This window comes from Halichoeres trimaculatus, unplaced genomic scaffold (genome assembly GCF_033239565.1).
Source record: "Halichoeres trimaculatus isolate MK-OKI-2021-1 unplaced genomic scaffold, fHalTri1.1 fHalTri1_scaffold_14, whole genome shotgun sequence".
NCBI classification, from domain to species: Eukaryota; Metazoa; Chordata; class Actinopteri; order Labriformes; family Labridae; genus Halichoeres; species Halichoeres trimaculatus.
The window spans coordinates 13353523-13375824 of record NW_027437192.1 but is presented as its reverse complement, the minus strand read 5'-3'; the positions used below and the strand labels follow the sequence as shown (position 1 = coordinate 13375824).

At 39.5% G+C, this 22302-nt stretch overlaps 3 protein-coding genes across 3 annotated transcripts; 2 read left to right on the top strand and 1 right to left on the bottom strand.

Moving 5' to 3' along the window:
• Positions 1 to 67: 67 nt before the first annotated feature.
• stk3 (serine/threonine kinase 3 (STE20 homolog, yeast)) lies at positions 68 to 6151 on the bottom strand. The gene is made up of 11 exons (XM_074686553.1): positions 5965 to 6151; positions 5128 to 5208; positions 4898 to 5026; positions 4571 to 4685; positions 4141 to 4305; positions 3863 to 4030; positions 3636 to 3773; positions 3359 to 3484; positions 3076 to 3280; positions 2628 to 2821; positions 68 to 2506 (listed from the first exon to the last, which is right to left on the bottom strand). The coding sequence occupies exons 1-11, from the start codon at positions 5985 to 5987 to the stop codon at positions 2348 to 2350; spliced, it is 1503 nt and encodes a 500-aa protein (XP_074542654.1). The 5' UTR covers positions 5988 to 6151; the 3' UTR covers positions 68 to 2347.
• A 230-nt stretch (positions 6152 to 6381) lies between these two features.
• Positions 6382 to 7492, top strand: polr2k (RNA polymerase II, I and III subunit K). Its single transcript, XM_074687612.1, has 4 exons — positions 6382 to 6508; positions 6685 to 6752; positions 6998 to 7090; positions 7420 to 7492. Exons 2-4 carry the CDS (start codon positions 6692 to 6694, stop codon positions 7440 to 7442), a joined length of 177 nt encoding a protein of 58 aa, XP_074543713.1. The 5' UTR covers positions 6382 to 6508; positions 6685 to 6691; the 3' UTR covers positions 7443 to 7492.
• Positions 7493 to 7958: 466 nt separating this feature from the next.
• spag1a (sperm associated antigen 1a) lies at positions 7959 to 22043 on the top strand. The gene is given in 10 exon segments (XM_074687610.1): positions 7959 to 8242; positions 8895 to 9357; positions 9359 to 9440; positions 10891 to 10990; positions 12022 to 12174; positions 13361 to 13518; positions 17333 to 17474; positions 18096 to 18222; positions 18339 to 18476; positions 18867 to 22043. Coding segments are annotated over 9 exon segments (1194 nt in total). The 5' UTR covers positions 7959 to 8242; positions 8895 to 9069; the 3' UTR covers positions 18873 to 22043.
• The last annotated feature ends 259 nt before the right edge of the window (positions 22044 to 22302 follow it).

Sequence of the window (22302 nt, the reverse complement as noted above, 5' to 3'; positions counted from 1 at the left end):
AGTGTGTTACAAAGTCAGAGATAAGATAAAACTTCAACGCACTTATAGTTAACTTAAGTAGCTTTTATTATTTCTTGGACCTTTTCAAAACGTTATAAAGTATTACAAACAAAATATAATAAATTAAGTGGTTCAAACATAATTGCTCACATTCCACTCTACTCCCTTAAGCCATTATAAAGCAGAAAAATAACAGTGAAATAAATGAAATCTTTACCCTATATGTCAAAACTATTTCAGATTTATGATAACTATACATATTATGGCAGATTCTTCACAACGGGGCTTTTTATCGTACAGAGTTAACAGTACTCTTACCTGCAGTTAATACAATAATAGCATTCCACTAAATAGTAAACATAATTAAATATAAACATGCATAGTCTAAAACACGAAGAAATCAAGCCATCGTATTTGATAAAGGTGGCAGAAATATTAACAGCCAAATCAGCTACAATATTTAAACCAGTGTTGGAAAAAAAATGAAACGTTTTATAAATAAGATGTGATGATTACGAGTAATGATCCACAGATGTAGTTTATGACAACAGTCCAGAGCAAGAATGCAAATTATTTTTGTGATGAAACGTAGAAAAAAAACACACAAACAAACAAAAACAAAACAGACATGATCATATAATATTTGTGGTAATGGTTTGGATTCAGGGGAGTAAGTCATCGGCTCAGTTTGCCACCATTTTCCATCGTAACAGGTCCCATCTGTAACTACATTACTATAATCGAAATGACAGATTAACATGAAGAAGACGTGGTCTGAACCCTACCATCAAGACTGCACATTAACATTCATGTGTAACAGCAATGTTCGGATGTGTTTACAAGTATTTTAAGACATTCAATTTTTTTAACCAATGTACAACCTAGACAGATCAGTTTGTTTCCTTCATAAGTGACATTTTGTTGATTGTAAGTCTGAGTTTTTATTTCGATATTAATAAATAAATCTAGTAACAGTACAAAGGAATAATTTAGGGATCAACACAACAACCATTATTTTTTTAAAAAGGTCAGTATAGCTTCAATCCTTCAGTAAGAACACCGTTTATTCTAATGCTGTATCAGAGAACTATGAATAAAGGCTGCTGGAAAAAATGCAAAAAACTGCTTGTTACAATTTTGGAGATACTAAAAAGTAAAGCCCTGGCTGGATTTGTCTTAGTGTACAGTGTCCATCATGTTTGCCCTATTTTAACCACATGATCTTTTGATGTAAAAAGCTGTTTTTATGATCCACCATACCCAGCTATGTCATCTTCTGGATTGTTGTTTACATTACAGCTTTAGGTAAAAGATGGTTTCACATCTAATTTAATGCTAATGACTTAATCACATTTTGAGACAAACACAAAAAATATAACAATTACGACAGGGATGTATGATAAAAAAAAGCAGTAAGTTGGAATGTTTCACTTAAAATAGATTTTTTGATTAATCTGGGATATATGTAGATCTTTTTCTGATCAGTCTGTTTGCTTAAAGCTCTTATTTTTTTAATTCAAGGAGATTGAAAAAAAGAAGGTGAGAGAACTTTGACGAATGTAAATGAGGCACTGTGAATGATGAAGAGGGGCCAGTGAATGTTTGAAGAAGCCTAGAACAGCTACTTAAAAAATCAAGATTGAAACTGATGAAAAAAGTTGTGATATTGCTGATTGGCAAACTACAGAAAACATGCACGGTCTGTTCACACACACACCACCTGATTTCTCATTATCCGTCCACTTTTTTTGCAGCTTTCCTCCATTGCTTATTTTAAGGCATTCTTAATTTATCAACATTTTCTTGATTGTCTTTGGTCATGGATAAGCCTCCACAGCTTTTGTTGAAGGTATTTTCAAACTACGATCTATAATCTATTTACACTGAAGTCTGAGGAAGAAAGACATTGAGCTGTTGATTAAAATGCTGCTGCTGCTGCCGCCAGAGGTCAGGTTTCTTTATGAGCTGATGAGGATTCCCTGAAGGTTTTCTGGGCGCAACAAATGTCACTTCATTTTAGAGAGGGGAATTCCACTCAGAGACAACAGAGCCAGATTTCTCACTTTGGCCAGAGTCCTGAGCGTCATTCACTGGAATTAGATCTTAGATTTAAAAAGGAGGAACAACATTCAGAAGTACTGTTGAAACAAGGCAGATAAGTGTGGATTCCCAGAGCCATAATGGGGAGAAAGAGAAGCCTGGAATATCATTTAGAGACTGGTTAGCAAACAGTCAGAACAGCAGTGGGCTTCCAACAGAGACAAGTAGGTCATCTTAGCTCCTCTGAGTCATTGGGATACTAGTTTTCTGGTGTTATTGACATAAGACCAGAAAGAGAAGGCAACACTCAGAAGTTCTGTTGTCTTCTCTTCTTTGCATCCATGGCATCCAGGATGGGCTGCCTCTTGGCAGTGTAGCGCTGCCTGAGCTCCTCGATTTCCCGCTCCATCATGGGATCCAAGGCAGTCAGTCGCATCTGCAGCTCCTCAAAGTCCAGGTTCTTTAGCTAGGGAGGGAAACAAACGTGAAGAAGGGAAAAAAATGAGACATATTCAAGTTTCTTGTTGGTGGAAATGTATGCACTGCTTCTGTTTTTCTATTTTTTACCACCAGAGGAAGTTACTCACAAAGTCAAAGTCCCCATCCTGAGGGACCTTCCAGTTGTCGGGGAAGACGTTCTTTGACTGGATGTGGTAGCCGGGCTGCTCCTGTGGCTGGTTGTGGTTGTAGTTCTCCTGCTGCTGGGCGGCTTTGTTGGAGTCCTGCTTGTCAAAATAATCCATGAAGGAGGGGCGAATTGGCTGCTGAGGGGTGGCGTGCCCTGGGGAGGAATACATGACTTGTTTTAGATCTTAGAGGAAAAGCACCTTCGCTCTTACCCCTCTGATGTTTGTGCTCCCAGCAGTCCAGGGAAAACCAGCAGGTTGAAAATTTGACAAAACCAGTACCTAAATAACTCAACAGTTTATTTTTTTAAAGAAAGAATGCACTTCTGAAATATCCACACAGCTTTCTCCTCTCCAAAAACAAAGAGTTCGGGTGATACATTCTGATTTATGTGATTTATATTCTCACTTCTCATGGATCCCTGGTCTTCCTCCTCCTCTTCATCATCATCACTGTTGATGACCATGGTACCAAGGTCTGACTCCAGCATGGTGCTGCCATGTTCAATCATGGTCTGCGCCCCATCGCTCATAGTGCTAGTGGCCCTCATGGTTCCTGCCCCCTCTGAGCCGGACTTCACCATAGTATGAGAGTCCACCTCCGTCTCCTCCTCCTGGAAGACATTAAATCACACTCAGCTGATTGTGTGAGGATGAATAAAAAGTGAATGTTGTTATGTCAGCAGACTTACAGAGTTGTCATCCTCCTCTTCCAGCTCTCTCTGCTGCTCTTGTTGCCTCTTGGCTTTCATCTCCATGGCCTCAGTGATGAGGTCTCTGAGGATTGTGACCGGCTTGGCCTGGCTGATGAATGGGTGCTGGAAATTATGGAGGGCAGATAGAAAAATCAAGCATTGTTATAATTAATATTTTGTTTGTGCTTAGTAAAAGTATCCCTGAGGTAAAGTTTATTTGAGGTATTTATGGTCTGTAGGTAAATTAGCATGACTGTTTGTTTCCTTATCCAACCTGTAAGAGCTGTGTCGCAGTTGCTCTTTGTTCTGGATTTTTCACCAGACACTTCTTTACAAAATCTGTGAAGTCATCTGACCAAAGCTCTGGCTTCCTGAATGTTGGAGGAGGGTTGGTTGGGATCATGAATATAGCCTGCAGGAGGAGGAGAAAAATACAGACAATCATTTGTGATCCCTGGTTGATTAACTTCCACCTTTTCAACACACCCTGTTTACACTCACTCTCATGGGATGGATGTCAGCGTAGGGAGGTTTACCCTCTGCCATCTCTATAGATGTGATGCCAAGAGACCAAATGTCTGCCACACAGTTGTAGCCAATCTCCTGGATCACCTCTGGGGCCATCCAGAATGGAGTACCAATCACAGTGTTCCTCTTCGCCATAGTGTCCTTTTGACAAAACACTGCTGTTATAGAAACTTGAAAGTTTTCCCAATCCCTTACTGGCCCCTGGTGGTTCACAAAACAAGTATTAAAACCCCCAACTGCTATGAGATTACCGTCAGTTGTCCAGCAACTCCAAAGTCTGCCAGTTTGGCGTGTCCCTCTGTGTTAAGGAGGATGTTCCCTGCTTTAATGTCTCGATGGATCTTCCTCATGAAGTGGAGGTATTCAAGCCCCTTCAGTGTTGATTTTAAGATTGTGGCAATCTCATCCTCTGTCAACTGGAGCAACAGGGAATAAAACAAAACCAAGAATAAAATAATATGCTCAGTACTAACATCTGAAATGTGTGCCTAGTATCAGATTTTCAAACCACTAAATTCTGCTGTTTTTAACACTTTACACAGTGTAGTGATGTTTTTGGAATTAAATTCATATCTATATCATCTCCTTTACATCATAAATGAAATTCATCCCATGTGTAGTTCATTTCTGTATTAGTGATGATATAGATACTAGATTACTGTGGTATATAGAAGCACCCACCGTCTTGTTACGCAGTCTGATGATGTCAGAGACAGAGCCAGCTCCACAGTACTCCATGACAATCCACAGATCAGTGTTCTTGAAGTAGCTGCCATAGTACTTCACTACATAAGGGCTGCCGTGAAAAGCAGAACAGGGTGGTTATTGAAGGAGAAGGGAAAGGTTTCAGTTCAAACAGGAAACAGCAGAAGTGAGAAAACTCTTGTTAAGACAACAGCGGACTATTGAGAGCAAAGTGATGGTCAAGGCAAATAGAAATTTTGGAGGCTAATAACGACCAATCATACAGTTAAATTGGGGTGTGTGCGAGCCATGTTGTTTTGTCACCTGTCACATTGCTGCATGATGGAAATCTCCTTGATAATCTCCTGTAGGTCAGACTCCACAGGAACCTGCTTGATGGCCACCACCTGGCCAGACTCCTTATGAATGGCTTTGAACACACTGCCATAGGAACTAAACAGAAACATTTAGATCACAGTTTGCATAAAATCTATCAATATCCTTAATACATTTTTCTTTCAGTTCAGTTCAGTTTTTACGTTGTATCATCTTACCCTTCACCAAGTTTCTCCAGAACATCAAATACTTCCTCTGGTTGTTTGGTCAAACTGTCTTCACTCAGCTTTTTCAGCTTGCTGTAAAAAATATCAAAACGTTTCATCACTTTTTATGATCGTTTTTATCCAACAAGTCAGGGTTTTTAGATTTACGTTTTTTCACATAAAACACATTCAGATGCTAAACTCAAGGTTCAAACCAAAGTCGTCACAATTAAACGGTATAAAGGCTTGTAACATTTCACCCTGTGCACTGAAACTCTATAAGATATGAATCTCACTTTCTCTCTACTCCCTGAAATGTACTTGTATTTGTATACACTTGAGTCATTGAAATTATAAAACCCGACAGCGAGGGAATATGTGTTCAAGGGAGAATCATATCTATGTTATGATGTCTATTAGTTCACCAATGTACTGATGGGAACAAAACCCTAATACTTAATATTGAAATGCATCACAGGAAGCTTTCCCTTAACCCTTCCACAGATTGATTCGAGTTTTAAAGATATACTACTTAATAATTATTATATAGCAGTAGGTAACCACTTTACAGGGATGTCTGAGTAGTATGTCTAGATGCGAACGTAGAACCCACATGTACTAATGAAAATACAAGAAGTAACGCAAAATTAAAGAGTCTAGAGACTTCAAAGTAACAAGGCGGAACTCCTAAACCGCTAACTTATTGTGACAGAGAAAAAAGTTTGACGAAGAATTGGTACAGCTAACTTAGTTAGCATCAGCTATCAAAACGACAGCTACCGCCTACGTTAGCTTTTCAGTTAGCTAGTTCACAGCTCTATAGTTTTAAAACAGTTGGAAAAAACGGACCTTTTGGGCGCAGACGGCTCCATGGCGTTAACCTTCCAAAACCAAAATGAACAACTTAACAATTGTGAGCTATAACAGTTGTGTGGCCAATAGTCAAGAATTGAACATTGTCGACAGAGTCGTTGTTGATAAAAAAAAACTAGTGGAGGGCCAGCTGAGTGTTCATTTGATCATGGCAGTTCGGGACGTGGAGTCTCTCATCGCGCCACCTGCTGGGTTGGAGCACAATAGATGCAGGGTGGTGTTGCACAGTCATGATCTGTATATAAAAAACGCAATGAACCAACTCGTAATGATTACATCTGAAGTGTTCCCGTATTTAACAGTCCTGTCATGATTTTCTAAAATTCTTTTTCCCTTAAAAAATGTAAAATACACGAAAACAACGCTGATAATTCTGACCAATCACATATCGCGTTACTAAAACGTGTAGTACAGTTGTGCGCATGTGCGCAGGAAGTGTGTGATCTGATAAGGTGTAAACCTCTACGCGATCAGTTTGGTTATTTTAACGATAAGAAGTGTTACTCTACGGCTTTGCCTGGTAAATATGATATTTATTAAAAAAATACTGCGTAAAAAGTTTTGAACGATGTCTTTGATTCACTTCCTGAGCCGGTTTATTTCATCATGTGCGTACAGCCACGCTGCGTCTGTGTTAGCATGCTGTTGTAAGTTCACGATACGACTTCGTTTTTAACTCTTCTCTTGACTTTGTAGGGACAAAATGGACCCACAGAAGGATCTTCAACCCCCAAAACAGCAACCAATGATCTACATATGTGGAGGTACACCGCAGATATTGCCTGTGTTAATAAAACAGTTAGATTACGTGTGTGCAACTACTGCTAATAACAATGGAAACAGCGGAGTTGTAGTCCAAATTAAGGCTGCTGAATGCTGCTGTTTTGACATCTTTCGGCACCAGTATGGAGTTACAGTGTTAAAAAGCAAGTCACTGGTAAAATTAGTGTCATTATTTAACTAAAAATAATATATTTAAAACTTGATATTTTTCTCTCCATATCCACAGAATGTCACACTGAAAACGAAATCAAGGCCCGCGACCCAATCCGATGCAGAGAGTGTGGATACAGAATCATGTACAAGAAGAGAACAAAGAGATGTATCCTTTAATGTGTCGTTTCTCTGTGTTGTTTCTATGTGTTACAATTAAATAGACAGTTACTCTTCTGTAACATCTGATTTCTTATCACAATCACAGTCATTGTTGAATTCCAGCTGTATGATACAAGGACTCCATGGGCTTAATGATATTTTCAAGGTTCTACACCAGGATCAACTTATATATATATATGTATATATACATATATATGATTTTGACCAGCTTATAAATAACTCGTGATTGTATTGATAAACCCTTGTTTTTTAAGAAACATGAGCTTGAATTTATTACTTTTTTTGCTGATACATTCCTTAACCCTTTAATTTCAGTGGTTGTTTTCGATGCTCGATGAAGAGGAGAAGATCACTAGATTTGGTTGTTAGCTGTGTTGTGCTATTTTTCTTTTTTGAAGTATATAACCATGTAAATAGAACCATGTAAATAAACCTTAGGCTCCAGGTACCTTCCTGAAACCAAAAAAATATGGTATTTTCATTCAAAGAGAAACTGTGCCAACGTTTTGCCTACATTTTGGTTTATTAAAAGAATGTTTTTCCACTTATATTGTCTCTCTTTCCACTTTCAATCCATATAATGAGTAAATCTTATCATTCAGGTAATTAAAAGTGCAGCGGTTATCATATATTGATATGAATTACCAGCTATACAATTCCACTAGCTTTATCAGTTACAGTATGTCAGTTTGGTCACTATTGTCCTTTAACTTTGTTAAAATTAAGTAATTGCAAAATTGGAATAAAACTTTATTTGACTTAAATGTCTAACCTAGACTAGTTTATACTCATGTGTGTGAGTAGAAAAAAGTTTTCCACGAAAGGTATTTGCAATTTGTTTGAGGCTTATAATGTCTTCCTTTTTTAAGTACTAAACGCCCTTTTAGCCAAGGTAAGTTACTGTAACCCGGACTGCGTGTCTGATGATAATGTACTCTTGGTGAGTTTTGAGTTCCTTGCAAATGGACAGGTGTGCGCCCTGGGGGCTTTTATTGTGAAAGGGTGTACGGAAACGTTGTTCGCTTTACTGGCGCTGCGTTTTTGACTGGAAAACAAAAGTATTTTTTTCTTCCAACTCTTGTTTGTTCCGGCAGTACTATTATGTGCTACAGCCACAAACGCCGGTGTGTGAGTCAAGGTATGAATTTACAATTGTTCAATGCGTTAGGTCGAAAAATGTCTGTCAAAATGGCAAGCGGAGGAAACCTGCTTTGCTTTTTGAGCTCTTTTATCTCAAGCTAAGCTAACAGGCGACATAAGAATATGTTTTAACCTAACCTTATGTCTTAACGGCATAGCAAATAAACATTTTGTATTCTTCAGCTCAAAGACAAGATGGTATTTAGTGTTTATTCAAACAGCTGGTCTTCGCGCCGCAGTCTCCATGACTTATCGTGAGAAAGGTTGTTATTACTAACAATAACACTGTCAGTTGCTTAGTTCAATTCGGCATTATTTGATTGCGTCTGTTTTCCGTAACTTTATGTGTTTTAATGTCTTAAATATTAGTTTTCAATTTTTATTGAAATTCTTTACAAAAGTGTAAATTATGGTCTGTTTTTTTTTCTATTTTTGGTTGTTTATCTAATATATTACATAAAAACAACGGGAAAATGCAGTTTATCTTTCGTGAATGGTTGTTTTATCTTTTATAAATTTCATTTTAAGACAGAATTTAAGCATTAGTCCATTGAAACATTCATCTTTTATTGTTTTTAATCTCAGTTCATCCTCTGAGCTCTGTGCCATTTAACTTTAATCTGAGGCTCTCCCATCCCATCCTGCTGCAGCACTGCATCACTACTGTGGCACTTCCCCCCTCCGTGACATCATAACTGACGTCTCATCCAGGAGGCGCGTCCTATAGAAATCCCCTGCCAGGCACAGATGTAGCTGCAGCTCTACAAGAGTGTGAGAGGTAGGAGGGGAGGAAGAGTTTGAAGACACTGCAGAGGGAGTGCAGTTATGGGGAACGCACAGGAAAAACCTCCGGGCAGTGGAGGAGGAGGAGGAGGAGGGGAAGGGAGAGCTCATCAGACCACAGCAGGGAGCGGGACCAGAATCCGGGGTGAAGGTAATGTGGACAAGCCTCAAGCTCAGGGAGCTCCCAAGAAGGGGTTGGCCAATGGCACTCAGAAAGAAAACAGCACTGTGGGTGGACAAGGGAAGCAGGACAGCCCTGCAGTGGACACAAGTTACCTGGATGCTCCAGCTGGGGCCCTTCCACCTCACCTGGCTCGGCTGAAGAATGAAGGGAAACCACCTGTTTAAACATGGACAGTTTGGGGATGCCTTGGAGAAGTACACACAGGCTATTGACGGATGTGCTGAAGCAGGTGAGGGGAGAAGGGAGCAGTTTGTTTGATTCTTTAAAGATTTCACTCCATATGCTTTTTTATACTCATCGAAGAAATATTAAATATGTCAATAAGATGAGATAATTACATTTTAGCATCAGAAATTCTCGTTTCCTACAAGGATTCTGTTTGTCTGATCATGTTGTCTAAAACATACATGATCATCAAACAACTTTTATGCTAACTCTCAGGTGGAAATGTAGGATCTTTTGTTTCACAAACAGCCCCCTGTCCAAAAATGTCACAGTGCAGGAGTGTGCACAAACTCACTTTGGGAAACTGAAATCTGTTTATTTCTTGAAGGTTTGCTTTCAAATGGCAAAAATAGTCTGTATCAAGCAATGCTTTAAATAGAACTGGACTGACAATGTGACTCCGTACATTAACTTGTTCTTTATTCATGCAGTTTCTGAAGTATCTTCACAACTGAGCGGCTTCTGTACTTTCAAGATGAAAAGAAACCTTGTAATACATTAAAATGCAATACATTTTGAAAAAACAACAGAATGTCAGAGTCATGTCACGAGTCGGTTATCAGATACAAGTTGACTCAGAGTGCCATTTGGCTCCATGATACCCAGTATCCCATGTCAAATTTGAATGCATTATGTTCATAGTGTTGTGCTGCACACTGCCCTCCATCCTCTGGGTCTGCATCCCTCGTTATCATCTCAAACAATTAACATTTCAGATCAGTCACCTCTGTGGTTCAGAGAACCGTTAATCACAAGTTTGAAGTTTAAAAACAGCAGCTGACACTAGAGATGTCATGGCTGATTTGTGAATGCGGTGGAGTGTTGGCACCACGCAGCAAATGCTGACCGCTGATAGGAGTCATGTGATCATGTGTGAGGCTTTTAGGTAAGATTGAATGTCATGCTGCACCTTTAAGAGCACTCAGCCAACTTTTACTCTTAATGCAGACGAGAGAGGGATTGTTTTTTTAATGCAGCTCTGGAGACGTGCTGAAAAAGATCAGTCAGAGACTTAGCAGAGACTCTCAAAGGAACACACTGAAAACAAAGTGTCAGGATGTCTTTTATCAAACAGTGTACACCACAAATACTCAAGAACATCAGCACTTTAGCGTTGAAAGATTATGATCGCTGATGCCTGACTGGAAGAGAGCATCACAGGAGGTTGAAGGAGGAAGGACAGTCTAGAAAATTACTGCACCAGAGGGACTGATACAGACACATCATTTTTTCTGTCATTCACCCTTTAACTCTAGACTGGGATGTCTTGAAAGTAAGACCACAGAGTACGGCCAATCTTTAAAAACCTTTCATGCACGACTTGTCTGCCCTTTTACATGTGCTGTACTAACACATAGATACAGGATGATCAATGCTGCATTGATTGGTTTTAAAGCATTGAGTCAGTGTGTGTGTTTTTTAAGATAAGGGTGTTGTGGTTGTTTTCCCTGCAGGCATTGATAGTCCAGAAGATCTGTGTATTCTCCACTCAAACAGAGCGGCCTGTTACCTGAAGGATGGAAACAGCACAGACTGCATACAGGACTGCACAAAGTAAGTCTGTGCATGTGCAAAATAACACTTTCTAACTCAAGAGAAACATTTTTAAGGAAACAGAGTCAAATTAAAATGTGTTTTTACTACAGAGTGTATATCTTTATCATTTTTTTGTTGGGAAAACTACCCAGAATGCAATTTAACAAGTGACTGTGGTGGAAGAGATTTGGTTGTGTTGCGCTAATAGTGGCTAATACACTGTAGCTACAGGCTGTTAGTTGATAGCAGTCTGGTTAGCTCACTTCTCTCTGACTCACACCTCAAGGCTTCTTTCTCTTTGAAACTTAAAGCGGGGTGTTGTGGTTTTTTTATAGGATTCCTTCTTGTTTTGTGAATATCTCGTGCTTTTTTTAGAGTGAACCGCTTTCAGCAGTTTGAAAATCTGCACACATTTTTTACGGACATTCAGTATTGTTAATTTATATCCAGGTTTAAAATATGAGAAACCATAATACCCCCTCTTTAAAGTCTTTGAACCCAACCAAGGCTAACTCAAAGGACTTCACTTGAGTCAGTTTATTCATTTTCATTCATAGCCACAAAAGGCTGAGTGCAGCACTTAAATACAGACTTTTAAACATACAGTTGGATTAGCTTCCCTTTGTGTTTATGTTTCCAAGTATTATAGATAATTTTAAGCCAGAAAAAAACTTTTAGTTTTCTTTGGTTATGTTTTAATTTTCTAACTATTGCTGTATTCTTTGCAGAGTTAAGTTATACAGAAAGTTCTTACAGGAAACTCAATGATTCTGCTTATTGCATCACTTTCCTCCAAAGTAATATTCCAAAACTTTTAATAAACTAGGGCTCATCCGTCTTCAGTGTGTAGTTCCAGTTGATGCCAAACTCTAACAAACCTAATAGCAGTTTGTGGTGTTAGGACGCTGCAGGAATTTCTCTGCATGCACAAACACACCATATGTTTATGAATGAGGTGTTGTGGATCCGCTCAGTGACACCTGTTACCCGGCGAGCAGCTGTAGACAGTTTGATCCTCTCTGTTCTCCGCGTCTCTCTGATCCTCTTAGGGCTTTGGAGCTGCAGCCCTTCTCCTTGAAGCCCCTGCTGCGCAGAGCGATGGCTTATGAGTCACTGGAGCGCTACAGAAAGGCCTATGTGGATTATAAGACCGTCCTGCAGATCGACACTGGGGTTCAAGCAGCCCACGACAGCGTCCACAGGTCAGCAAAAAACTGTTTACAAATTATTCATGAGGAATGTAAATGATTAGGATAAAGCTAACAATGTTTAATCAGTTGTACTCAAACACGAGATTAAGTGTCCAACATTTTGATGCTCATACTTGAAGAGAAACAAATTGGTTTACTTAGTTCTGCTGTTTCATTTAGCAGATGCTTTTGTCCAAAGCGACGTACAACACAAGCAAGAATTTAGACAGAAGGAAAAACCTGGTTATTGCAACAAAGTGCTATAAGTTATTTGGCTGCTAGTGCTGCCATTAAATACAAGTTTTTTTTTAATAATGTAGAATAATCTAGCCAACTAACCACAATCAATTGCTGCAACAATATACTTCAACCTTCAACAACATTCAGTAATTAGTGCTGAATATTCACTAAGAGCTGGGTCTAAGACCTTCTGACTCATTCTGCCTCTCAGGACAAAGAGGAGAAGGGTCAGATTAAGTGCTTAAGTGTTCCCTGAAAAGATGAGTCTTCAGACATCTCCTAAAAGTAGAAAAGGACTCTGCTAATCATTTAGAGTTAGGTAATTCATTCCACTATTTGGGCACAGCAGAGGAGAAGAGTCTGGCTAGTGATTTAGAGCCGCGCTGGGCTGGGAGCACCAGGCGTCTTTCACAAGCAGAGCATAGTGGACGAGAAGGAATGTAGACCTGGAAAAGGGACCCCAGGTAGGCAGGAGCCATTCTTGTCAATGTTTGGTAAGCCAGAAGAAGAGCTTTGAATTTGATTCCAGCTGCCACTAGAAGCCAGTGAAGAGAGATTAACAGTGAGGTGACATGTTCCTTTTAGGGCTAGTTAGAGACCAGACACGTCGCTGCATTCTGGATCATCTGCAGAGGTTTAAATGTAGGTTTCCCTCTGTCTAGTTTTAAACATGTTCCTCATTCTTGGATGTAAGTCAGTGCTGTGGGTAAATATGATGAATTATTTCAGAGAGATGTAAAAACACTGGTGAAAGACCATCCAGGCTGCAAAATGTCATGAGCTGACAGGCCATAGACTTCAATCTTTGAATACACACTGCTTTTCCCTTGTTTTTTTCAGGCTTATTTCCTCTTAGTGCTCTCTGGAGCCACAACCACCATGGATTTGCTGTAAAAATATAATTTTCACCTGTGAACCACCATTAGTACTTTAGGTAACTCGCTGTGCCTCTCCCCAGAATCACCAAGTTGCTCATCGAGCAGGATGGACCTGGCTGGAGAGAGAAGCTTCCAGAGATTCCTGCCGTCCCTCTATCTGTCCAGCAGCAGCACAGAGACAAACCCGTCAGCGCTGAAGTGGCTCAGGCACGAGCTGCTAGGGCTGCACAGGAAGAAGGTAGGTGAAATCACGTCTTCTCGGCCTAATGAGGCTGTTAAGTCAACAAGAAGACTGGACATTTTAGATAAAAACATGTGGTAAAGGTGTTATATCACTGAGCTTTCAAACACTCACACATCAGCATGCAGCTGCAGTTATTGAAAAGGAAGGCTTTTATTTTGTTTTTAGATATTTTCTGATCATGAGTGAGTCCGAAATGAAATGAAACTCTTGAATAATAGAAAAATAGAGCAGCAGCAGCAGAAGTCAGAGAGAATCAGTGAGTCAGTGCTGAGCAGTGGTGAAGAAACTCCTGCTGAGGACTACTGTGTGTTAGAATGTGTGTGTGTGTGTGTGTGTGTGTGTGTGTGTGTGTGTGTGTGTGTGTGTGTGTGTGTGTGCGTGCGTGTGTGTGTCTGGGAGGATCATCAATAATGCACACAGTAAGGAGATCCACACAGTGAAGTGCTGCTGTAATGGAACAATCCAGGTCAGGTTTCTCGCTGTCCACTCACTGAAAGCGAAGGCTCATAAACTCAACCTTTGTCATAAAGTGGGATATACTGAAATGAATAAAATGCAGTAAATAAGCCATAAATTCAACTCTCTCGCTGTATGCAAGCATATAAATGACTTCATTGGTATGAAATATTGTGTTGCACACAAAGGGCTGAAACTCACCTCGATAAAGCCTGACGAGTCCTTACACCCTGACAAACATATGACGACTGCATGAAGAGCAGAGGTGATCTCAGAATAGCACACGACTGTTTGCATGGAAACAGATGGGAAGAGGTTCAACTTGTCTCTCATGCATTGGTATAATCCGGAGTTATCACGGCATGTTAAGGGTAAAAATACCTGAAGTGTGATTTTGTGACCTCAGTGAGAGTCTTACTTCAATGTTCAGTCTCATGTATACCATCAGTCAGTCTGCTTAAAGGTCCCATATCATACTCCTTTTCTGCAGTTTAATACTTTTCATTGATGTCTTCATGAAATGGTAGTAACATGTTTTGATCCAAAAAGCCACTGAATGAAGCACAGCAGCATTGTTTCCAGGCTCTCATAGCCCCTCTGTTCAGAACGGTCTGATTTAGTGGACGTGGCCTTCATATGTAAATGAGCCACCGCTGACACCGCCCCGCTCTTCAGTGTCACTGAGAGCGGCGCCATGTAACCATGACTACCAAGCTCCCAGTGCACAGTGTGTAGCAAACAGCGAAGCTTGTTTACCGTAACATTACAGGCTAAAACAACAGGCTAACTGCTGCTAAAGTTAGCATCCTTAAGCTAACACAGAGACGGGGGGGGGGGGGGGGGGGGGGGGGCACTGGGGAAAAGCTCTTACATCTGCTCCACAGCACACAGCATTTAAAATATTCACATTTCCAGGGTCCGAGGTTTGTTGGTGGACACACACATGCACAGTTTTACTGAGTGTAGCTGGCACATTTTCTTGATAAATGAACTCTAGCCACTTAGTCTTGTCTTCTTCCGAGATGGGAAGCTTGTGCATGGAACTATGTGGCTGTTTACAGCCAAACACAAAGCAGTGATGGCTCTTCAACTTTGGCATTCTCCTCCCGGGCAAGGGAGTGGGGGGTTCGGGGGTATCTACTCTAGTGGACCAATCAGGTCAGACTTGCTCCTGATTGGTCAAAAAAGGGAAACGCTGACGTCGGCAAGTCCCCAAATTCCAAACAGCTCGTTTTAGGTCAGGATTTTACATTCACAAGCACTACTAGATACAGGTTTTGTCATTAAATATCACATTTTGTGGGCTGGGAGGAAAGCCAAAGACCCACAAATTTCACTAAAAGACTTAAAGTGATTTTTGCACGATATTGGACCTTTAAAGGAATAACCAGCAGAGTAAACACAGGATCACAAGGTGATTTATGTTATGTGTCGAACACAAAGTGTCAGTGTCCTGAATCCTCATGACACACTGTTTTGTTTACAATTATTGATTAAATTGTTTAAAGTTTGATTCAACTCAGAAATCCATAGCTTTATTTAAAAGTTACATGGAAGCTTTTTCCCAACTGTAAAGAGCATTGCTGGAAATTTATCATTAGATACTTTAAGACACCATAGCAAGAAGAATACAAGAATCCAAGTCCAACATGTTGGAGACACTGTGGTTCAGGGGTGGCAAATCATTTTCATGTCTGAAGTTGTACTGGGAGGAAATCCATACAACACTTGAAAAATTAGTTAACACTCAGATACTGCTGATTTTTGAAGGTCTTTATCTCGATAACATTGTTTCCAAATAAGAGAAGAGTGAAAAAAAACTTATTACAGGCCCTCCTGGCAGCTAGCAAAAAATCCATCTCTCGAAAATGGCTCAATCCTTTACCACCTACAAGGGAGGAGTGGTTCGAATAATCTTAGATATCTTTAAAATAGAGAAGTTGACCTAAGGATTCAAAAGGACAAATTCTATGTCATATGGAATAAGTGGATTGAATTTGTTACCCCATGAAGAGCAGACTTTGTCTGACCCCACTATCAGCCATTCTTCTTCAACCTCCTAAGAGATACAATATAAATGTAAACTCCCTATGTTCATTTGTTCATAGATGATCATTTATACGAGTGATGTGGCATATGTGGATGTTATATGGAGACTTACACACATTTGAAATGTAAACAGCAGCAGTGAATATGTACAGCAGTGTATATTTGAAGAGTAGCAGAAGAAGATGCACAGAATTCTACATGTGTGTAAATATGGAGGACTGGAAAAGGACTTTGTATAGGAAATGCTTTATTATATACTAATGAAAATGTCTTTTCCAACAAAAAAATAAAATATATTATATAGAAACACTCAAAAAAAAGACGAGATAGTTTTTTTTTCCTTAATACTTAAAATTCGAACATTTTTCCCATAATCCTAACTTTAATCTCAGTATTTTAGCTTTATAAAAAGTTTATTATGAAGATGTTTTTGTGAATTATCACTTAAATCTCTGACTTGAATTTCTGACATTATTTCACCAAATCCTGATGTTGATTAGGGCCCAAGCCCGACCATGTATGCAGTGAAGGCCTTCTTTTAACCCTAAGGATTATCTCTTGTGTAATTTTTCACAGAAGACTGACACAAACCAAACAATGTTGACTTTTTTTCATTACATCCTGAAATGAATCTTTGAACTCTGCCTTTTTTCCACCAAATTTTAAGGTTAACGTCAGAGTTTTGACTTTAATTTGATTTCTGCCTTCCAGTAATTTTAAAACTTTTAATTGTAAACTGTTATCCAAAAGATTTTTTATCCAGTTGGGTGCAAATATTTATCCCTTTAACGGCCAGTTTTAGTTTCCCCCCATCAGGATCCTCTGTAGGTGGAGCATTATGATTTGGGATTCTTGCTGCACCATGCGAACATAATTTTAAGTCTCTGAGTAAATTGTGTCATCCCTCTGTGTGTCTGAATCCACGAGTCTGTGGAGACACTTAAGCCATTTAGTGTGTGTGTGTTTGCCAAAGTCATTACACATAGTGGTTTCCTCAGCTCGGCAGAGAGCTCGGTAAGCAGGAGCTGACCCATCTCTTGAGGTTCATTCAGACTGCTGCTGACAGGCTGATGGATGTTTTGATCGATCCTGAGAAATTTTCCTTAAAGAAGTTTCTCTGACCTCTTCAGTCAGTTCAGAGCAAAACTGTTCAACGCACAACATTTATCCTGATAGGAAGTGAAGATGATATGTTTTGGCAATGTGGCAGGAAGACATTTTGCCGCTGTTTTTTTTTTCATATTCATGTTTTCTTTCTTCCAAGTGTTTCATGGATTATACTTTTGAATATTTCTACCAACAGCCAGAAGGAAAGAGGCTCGCTTCACTTTGCTGAAACGGGAAGGAAATGACCTGGTGAAGAGCGGGCAGTACCAGGAGGCTCTGAGGAAGTACAGTGAATGTCTCACCTTAAAACCTGACGAGTGCTCTCTCTACACAAACAGGTATGTGTTACCCAAGCCTGCAGGAGCTGCAAACGCAAAGTGCAATTACTTTATACTTTCGTTGATAAGAATTTCAACTTATTTCATCACCTCAGACATCTGAAAGAAACACAGAGTGAAAACACAGAGAGGAAACATAGTCTCTGAGTTGTAGGAAAAACATTAAGGGGAAATAATGTAGAGAGTGATATCTGCAGAGCTCAACATCCTGTGGCTTCCCGTAAAATAACTAAGAGGAGAAATCAGGATGTCTCCTGAGAGCTGTTCAAAGGGAAAAACAGTAGAGGGCACCAGGATACTAACTTCACCTCCAGCCCATGACTTCTGTTATCTCTGTTCGTGACATGAAACGTGATTTTACCACTGTGAGTGTAGGAAGCCTCAACCAGTTTTATGACATGTCTTATCACACCCCCGCTAAACCTGAAACATTCAATCAGTTTCAGTTTTGCTTTATGATGTGTTTTGTTGATACCTGCATGAAACTCTAGATAACATGGCTGCCGTCATACATGTGCATTTTTACATTAAGTCAACAAAGACCTAATCTCCTCAGACAATGGCAGAAATGTGAGTCATAGAGAAGGAGTCCCTGACTCCTCTTCTTGTTCTCTCCTGCAGAGCCATCTGCCTTCTCAAACTGAGTCGATTCGAAGAGGCCAAACAGGACTGTGACTCTGCTCTGCAGCTGGAGCCGAGCAACAAGAAAGCCTTCTACAGACGAGCCCTGGCCTTCAAAGGCTTACAGGTCAGACTCTCCACAGCATTAGGTCACATTTTAATTCTTGTGAAGCTGCTAAATTGGGATAATGTTGCCTCAGTTTATGGTTTTATATTTTCCCCCACTTCTGTGGAAAAATCTAGGACTACCTGTCAGCCAGCAGTGACCTGCAGGAAGTCCTCCAGCTGGACCCGAAAGTCCGGGAGGCGGAGCAGGAGCTGGAGGTGGTGACGAACCTGCTAAGACAGAGTCTGATGGACAACACAGCACATCCACCACGGGTAAAAGATGTTTATAGTCACTTATACATGCACATGTGAATATCAATCAAGAGGTCGGGGACAAGAATTGAAAAATTACCTCCAATTATTAAAAATTGTAACTACTGGCTTTTTTGGCAGCACTTTTAGATACCAAACACTGAATTATTTACAGAATATAGTCCCATATTGGTGTTGTTTACCTATTTAAAAAAAAAAACTCAAATCACTGTCCTTCTCTTGAAATCAGTTTAAGAATTTATTCTCCTTTCAGTTTAATTAAACTCTGTATTCTTTCCAATTGGTTTTCTATAGCTCGGCTTGGTTTGCACATGACATCAAAGAGAAATTTTGCAGTTTGACTATAATAACACCCAAACCCCTCGGCTGATCTTTTCTCTTTCTCAGCAGGTTTGATGGCTTTTGAAGAGGAAGAGGAATGAAACAAATGCAGACATAAACTGTTTTATAGCAGCAATCGAGAAAAGCCATCGTCTGCAGCACCTACAACCTGCAACAATGAAAACGACTGGCACTGACGTCTGGGGACGGCTCCTCAGACAACCAGCTCTGCACCATCTGCAGTGTGTGCACACACACCATGACTCCTGAGTACACAACCTTACATAACTGGCAGCTTCATTTGAAAAGGCTCATGTCAAGGTACTCATGACCGGCTTGCACTGAAAGTCATTCACATTATGATGTAATGTACTGTAAATACAGAGTCTTATAACAGACACTCTGTGCTCTGTGATAGGGTGAAGTAACACGGGGGGGAGAGAGAGTGTTATGTGTGCCTTATCAGGATTTCTACCAGAGTAAAAGATGAAACTCGCCAAGAATAAAAGTCTTATTTTGATTTCCTCTTCAAGGTTCAGTTTCCGGAGCTCATGATAAAACAGATGTAGGAGGATTCAGCTCACACGTCTTGTTGATGAAGATTTAGAAGGTTCAATAGATCAGTATCTGCTGGTGTCCAGAGATTCAGCTTTTTCAGCTTTTTTCATTGTTTACATTGATTTTAATGATAAAGCTGCTACCTATTCAGAAAGCCAACAACTTACCACAAGTTTTTCACTGCAAAAGCTAAAATCGAAGGAAGTGTTTGTCTTATTTTTAGTAAAAAGGTCCTACGAGACTATATGAGCCTCATTCACTGACAAGACCAGACAAATGTCTAATTTTAAGACATTCATGGAGATAAAAAGACTTCTGAATCAAGTAAAAGAAAAGAAATTCTTTCTTGTCAAGTTTCTTAAAATAAAAAAGCCTGAACCCTTTATGACTTACCAACCCAAGCCAATCAGAGCATATCCTTACATTTTTTCATGCATGTCATATTTTGCATAAAGCTTTTGCCATACATCGATACAACCTTTAGATCTCAAATTCTAATAAAATGTCTAGGCTCATGTTCAGACTATAAAAAGTGCAACAAACCATACAAGATGAAAATTTGACATGTTTAGCTAAATATAGAAATGTCATGCCAGTATACCACTAAAATGTAAAAAATGTAATGGCGTGTATTCAACGTAGGAAGCGATGTGAACTACTGGGACAGCGCACTGGGACGTGTTGAAAGCACAATATGAATGTTTAATTCCTCAAATGTATATGCAAAGAAGGATTAACCTATTTTATTGGGTAAACAAAACATAAATTGTAGTGCTACACTGGGCTCTATTGGCTTAATACAATCAACTACACAAGTGATTTTCTGACCCCAGCAGCAGATTTCAGATTAGTTCCTCTTCAAAAGCACTTCAGCATCGTTTTTTTCCTTTAACATTTTTTATGACATTTTTTCTAAAACTGTCAGTGAATGCAGCTCATATTCAGTCTGGCAAGACTTTTTTTTTCTAGAAATAAGACATAAACACTTGCTCAGACTTATTTTTTTATTTTGCAGCAGTAAATGTGGAAAAGTCAAGAATGACCATGCTTTGTGTCACTTCTTTGCCCATTAGCTCAAGATACAAGCTAGCTAGCTACAACCTTTGGCTCAAATTTAAAGTTATCTTGAGAGAAAAAATGTGGAAATTTTGGAGATAAGATTTTCTATAACAAAAGCATTTTACTTTCTTAAATTCTGGAAAAATAATGAGACATGTCTGTGCCAGTCGATACAAACTAAATGACTGGTGGTGGAGGATAGATAACTAAACAGTGACTGAAGCAATAATAATGAAGTCCTCTTTGCTCCATTCAGTCATTAGGGCAAACTTCTCGCTCCTGCTGTTGTAAAGATGCCAGCTATGCATGCTGTCATGGCACCCCACCCCCGGTAAAAAAAAATAACAGGAAATTAGTTTGATAAGTTAATAAGAAAAAAAAACTTATTTTGAAATTGAGGCATAAATAAGTAATACAAGCAGGCTACACACAGCTTCCATAGAAATAAGGTGAATGACTTACATTTAGTTTATACTTGAAAGATTTGATTTCTCCCCTAAAACAATCACAAGCTCAAGGTTTTAACGATTAACTGTCAGTTTATTGTTTTAGCAGCCACTTAAAGGAGTAACTTAACTGTTTTGTAAGACTTAAAGTCAGTCTCAGGTTCTACGTTGAATGTTAACATTGACCATGTCTCTGTCTCTGTCTGTCAATTGGTGTACAGTATTCATGTTTGGAAAGTGACTTTTCAAAACACTGCTTAAAGGTAGGGTCTGCAGGAATTTTTGTTACTTGTTAGTAAACACAACGTTAAAACTGGGCTCCTCCCCTTTGGCTCAGTGCCAGCAGCAGCGCACACCCACACCCTCCGACTGTGACTATATGAACACAATCACTAGCCTAGCAACCACCTGTAGCATCGCGTTTCAGTGTGGGAGAGTCTTGATAGCTGTGCTCCTGACTTGGCATGTTAGCACACGCTAGAGCCAAGCTTCAGCCGCATTTAGGCGTTTCCTTTCACTTTGGTTGTGTTTTTCTTTCTCCATGTTACAGCATAGCCGCTCAGGACAGCTTCTTTCACTCACTATCATCAACACACAAAGTCACTTGCGCACTCGGCGTGCTGTGATTGGCTGAGGTAACCACACTTATTCTTTGCCTGGAAACGTCCCAATACAACCAAAACATCAATATACAGGCTGAGGACAGGGTTCCAGGCAGATGCAGACACAGACACACATGTATAGAGGCCTATAAGTGACGATTAAGCAGGATAATTCCTGTAAAATTTGGCATTTTATCTTTTTTAAGGAAAACCTTGCAGACCCTACCTTTAAGTTTTCTGACTGCATTTTTAAAGATACTTTCTGTTAGTGGGACACTTCAAGCAGCAATGAGGAGATTGTGCTGTATCACTTTATCAGCTCCAAAACACACAGTAATGTATATTCACAGCACAATGTGCCACAAAGTTAACTATACCCATACATATTTTGTGCTCTCCGGTCATATTCCTGTCTTCAAAATAAAAGCAGACTGATCTTATCTGATTACACTTGATATGAGGCTTGAAGTGTCGCTTCAAGGAATGTAAAGTACTGTATGCATGTACTGTATGTAAATAGTTTGAATGCAACTGTAAATAATAAACCGCTATGTGGTTGCTTTAACGAGCCCTCTGCGTCTTTTTCATGTTTAAAGTTAAATGAAATGTGAAACAGAAAAGGAGCAGAAACAGAAACAAAGCTTGATTGAGAATTTTATTGTTTAAGGATATGCATTTACATGCACATTATAAAGCAAATAATTAGGGAATATATACTTTTTTTTAAAGAGCAAAAGCTTCTTTTGACCAAGTTAGAAAATAGACCTGGCACTAGTCTTCAAATAATAATATAAAAACTCACAGGCATCTTTAACAGAAGGAACAAAAATAAGTGAGAAA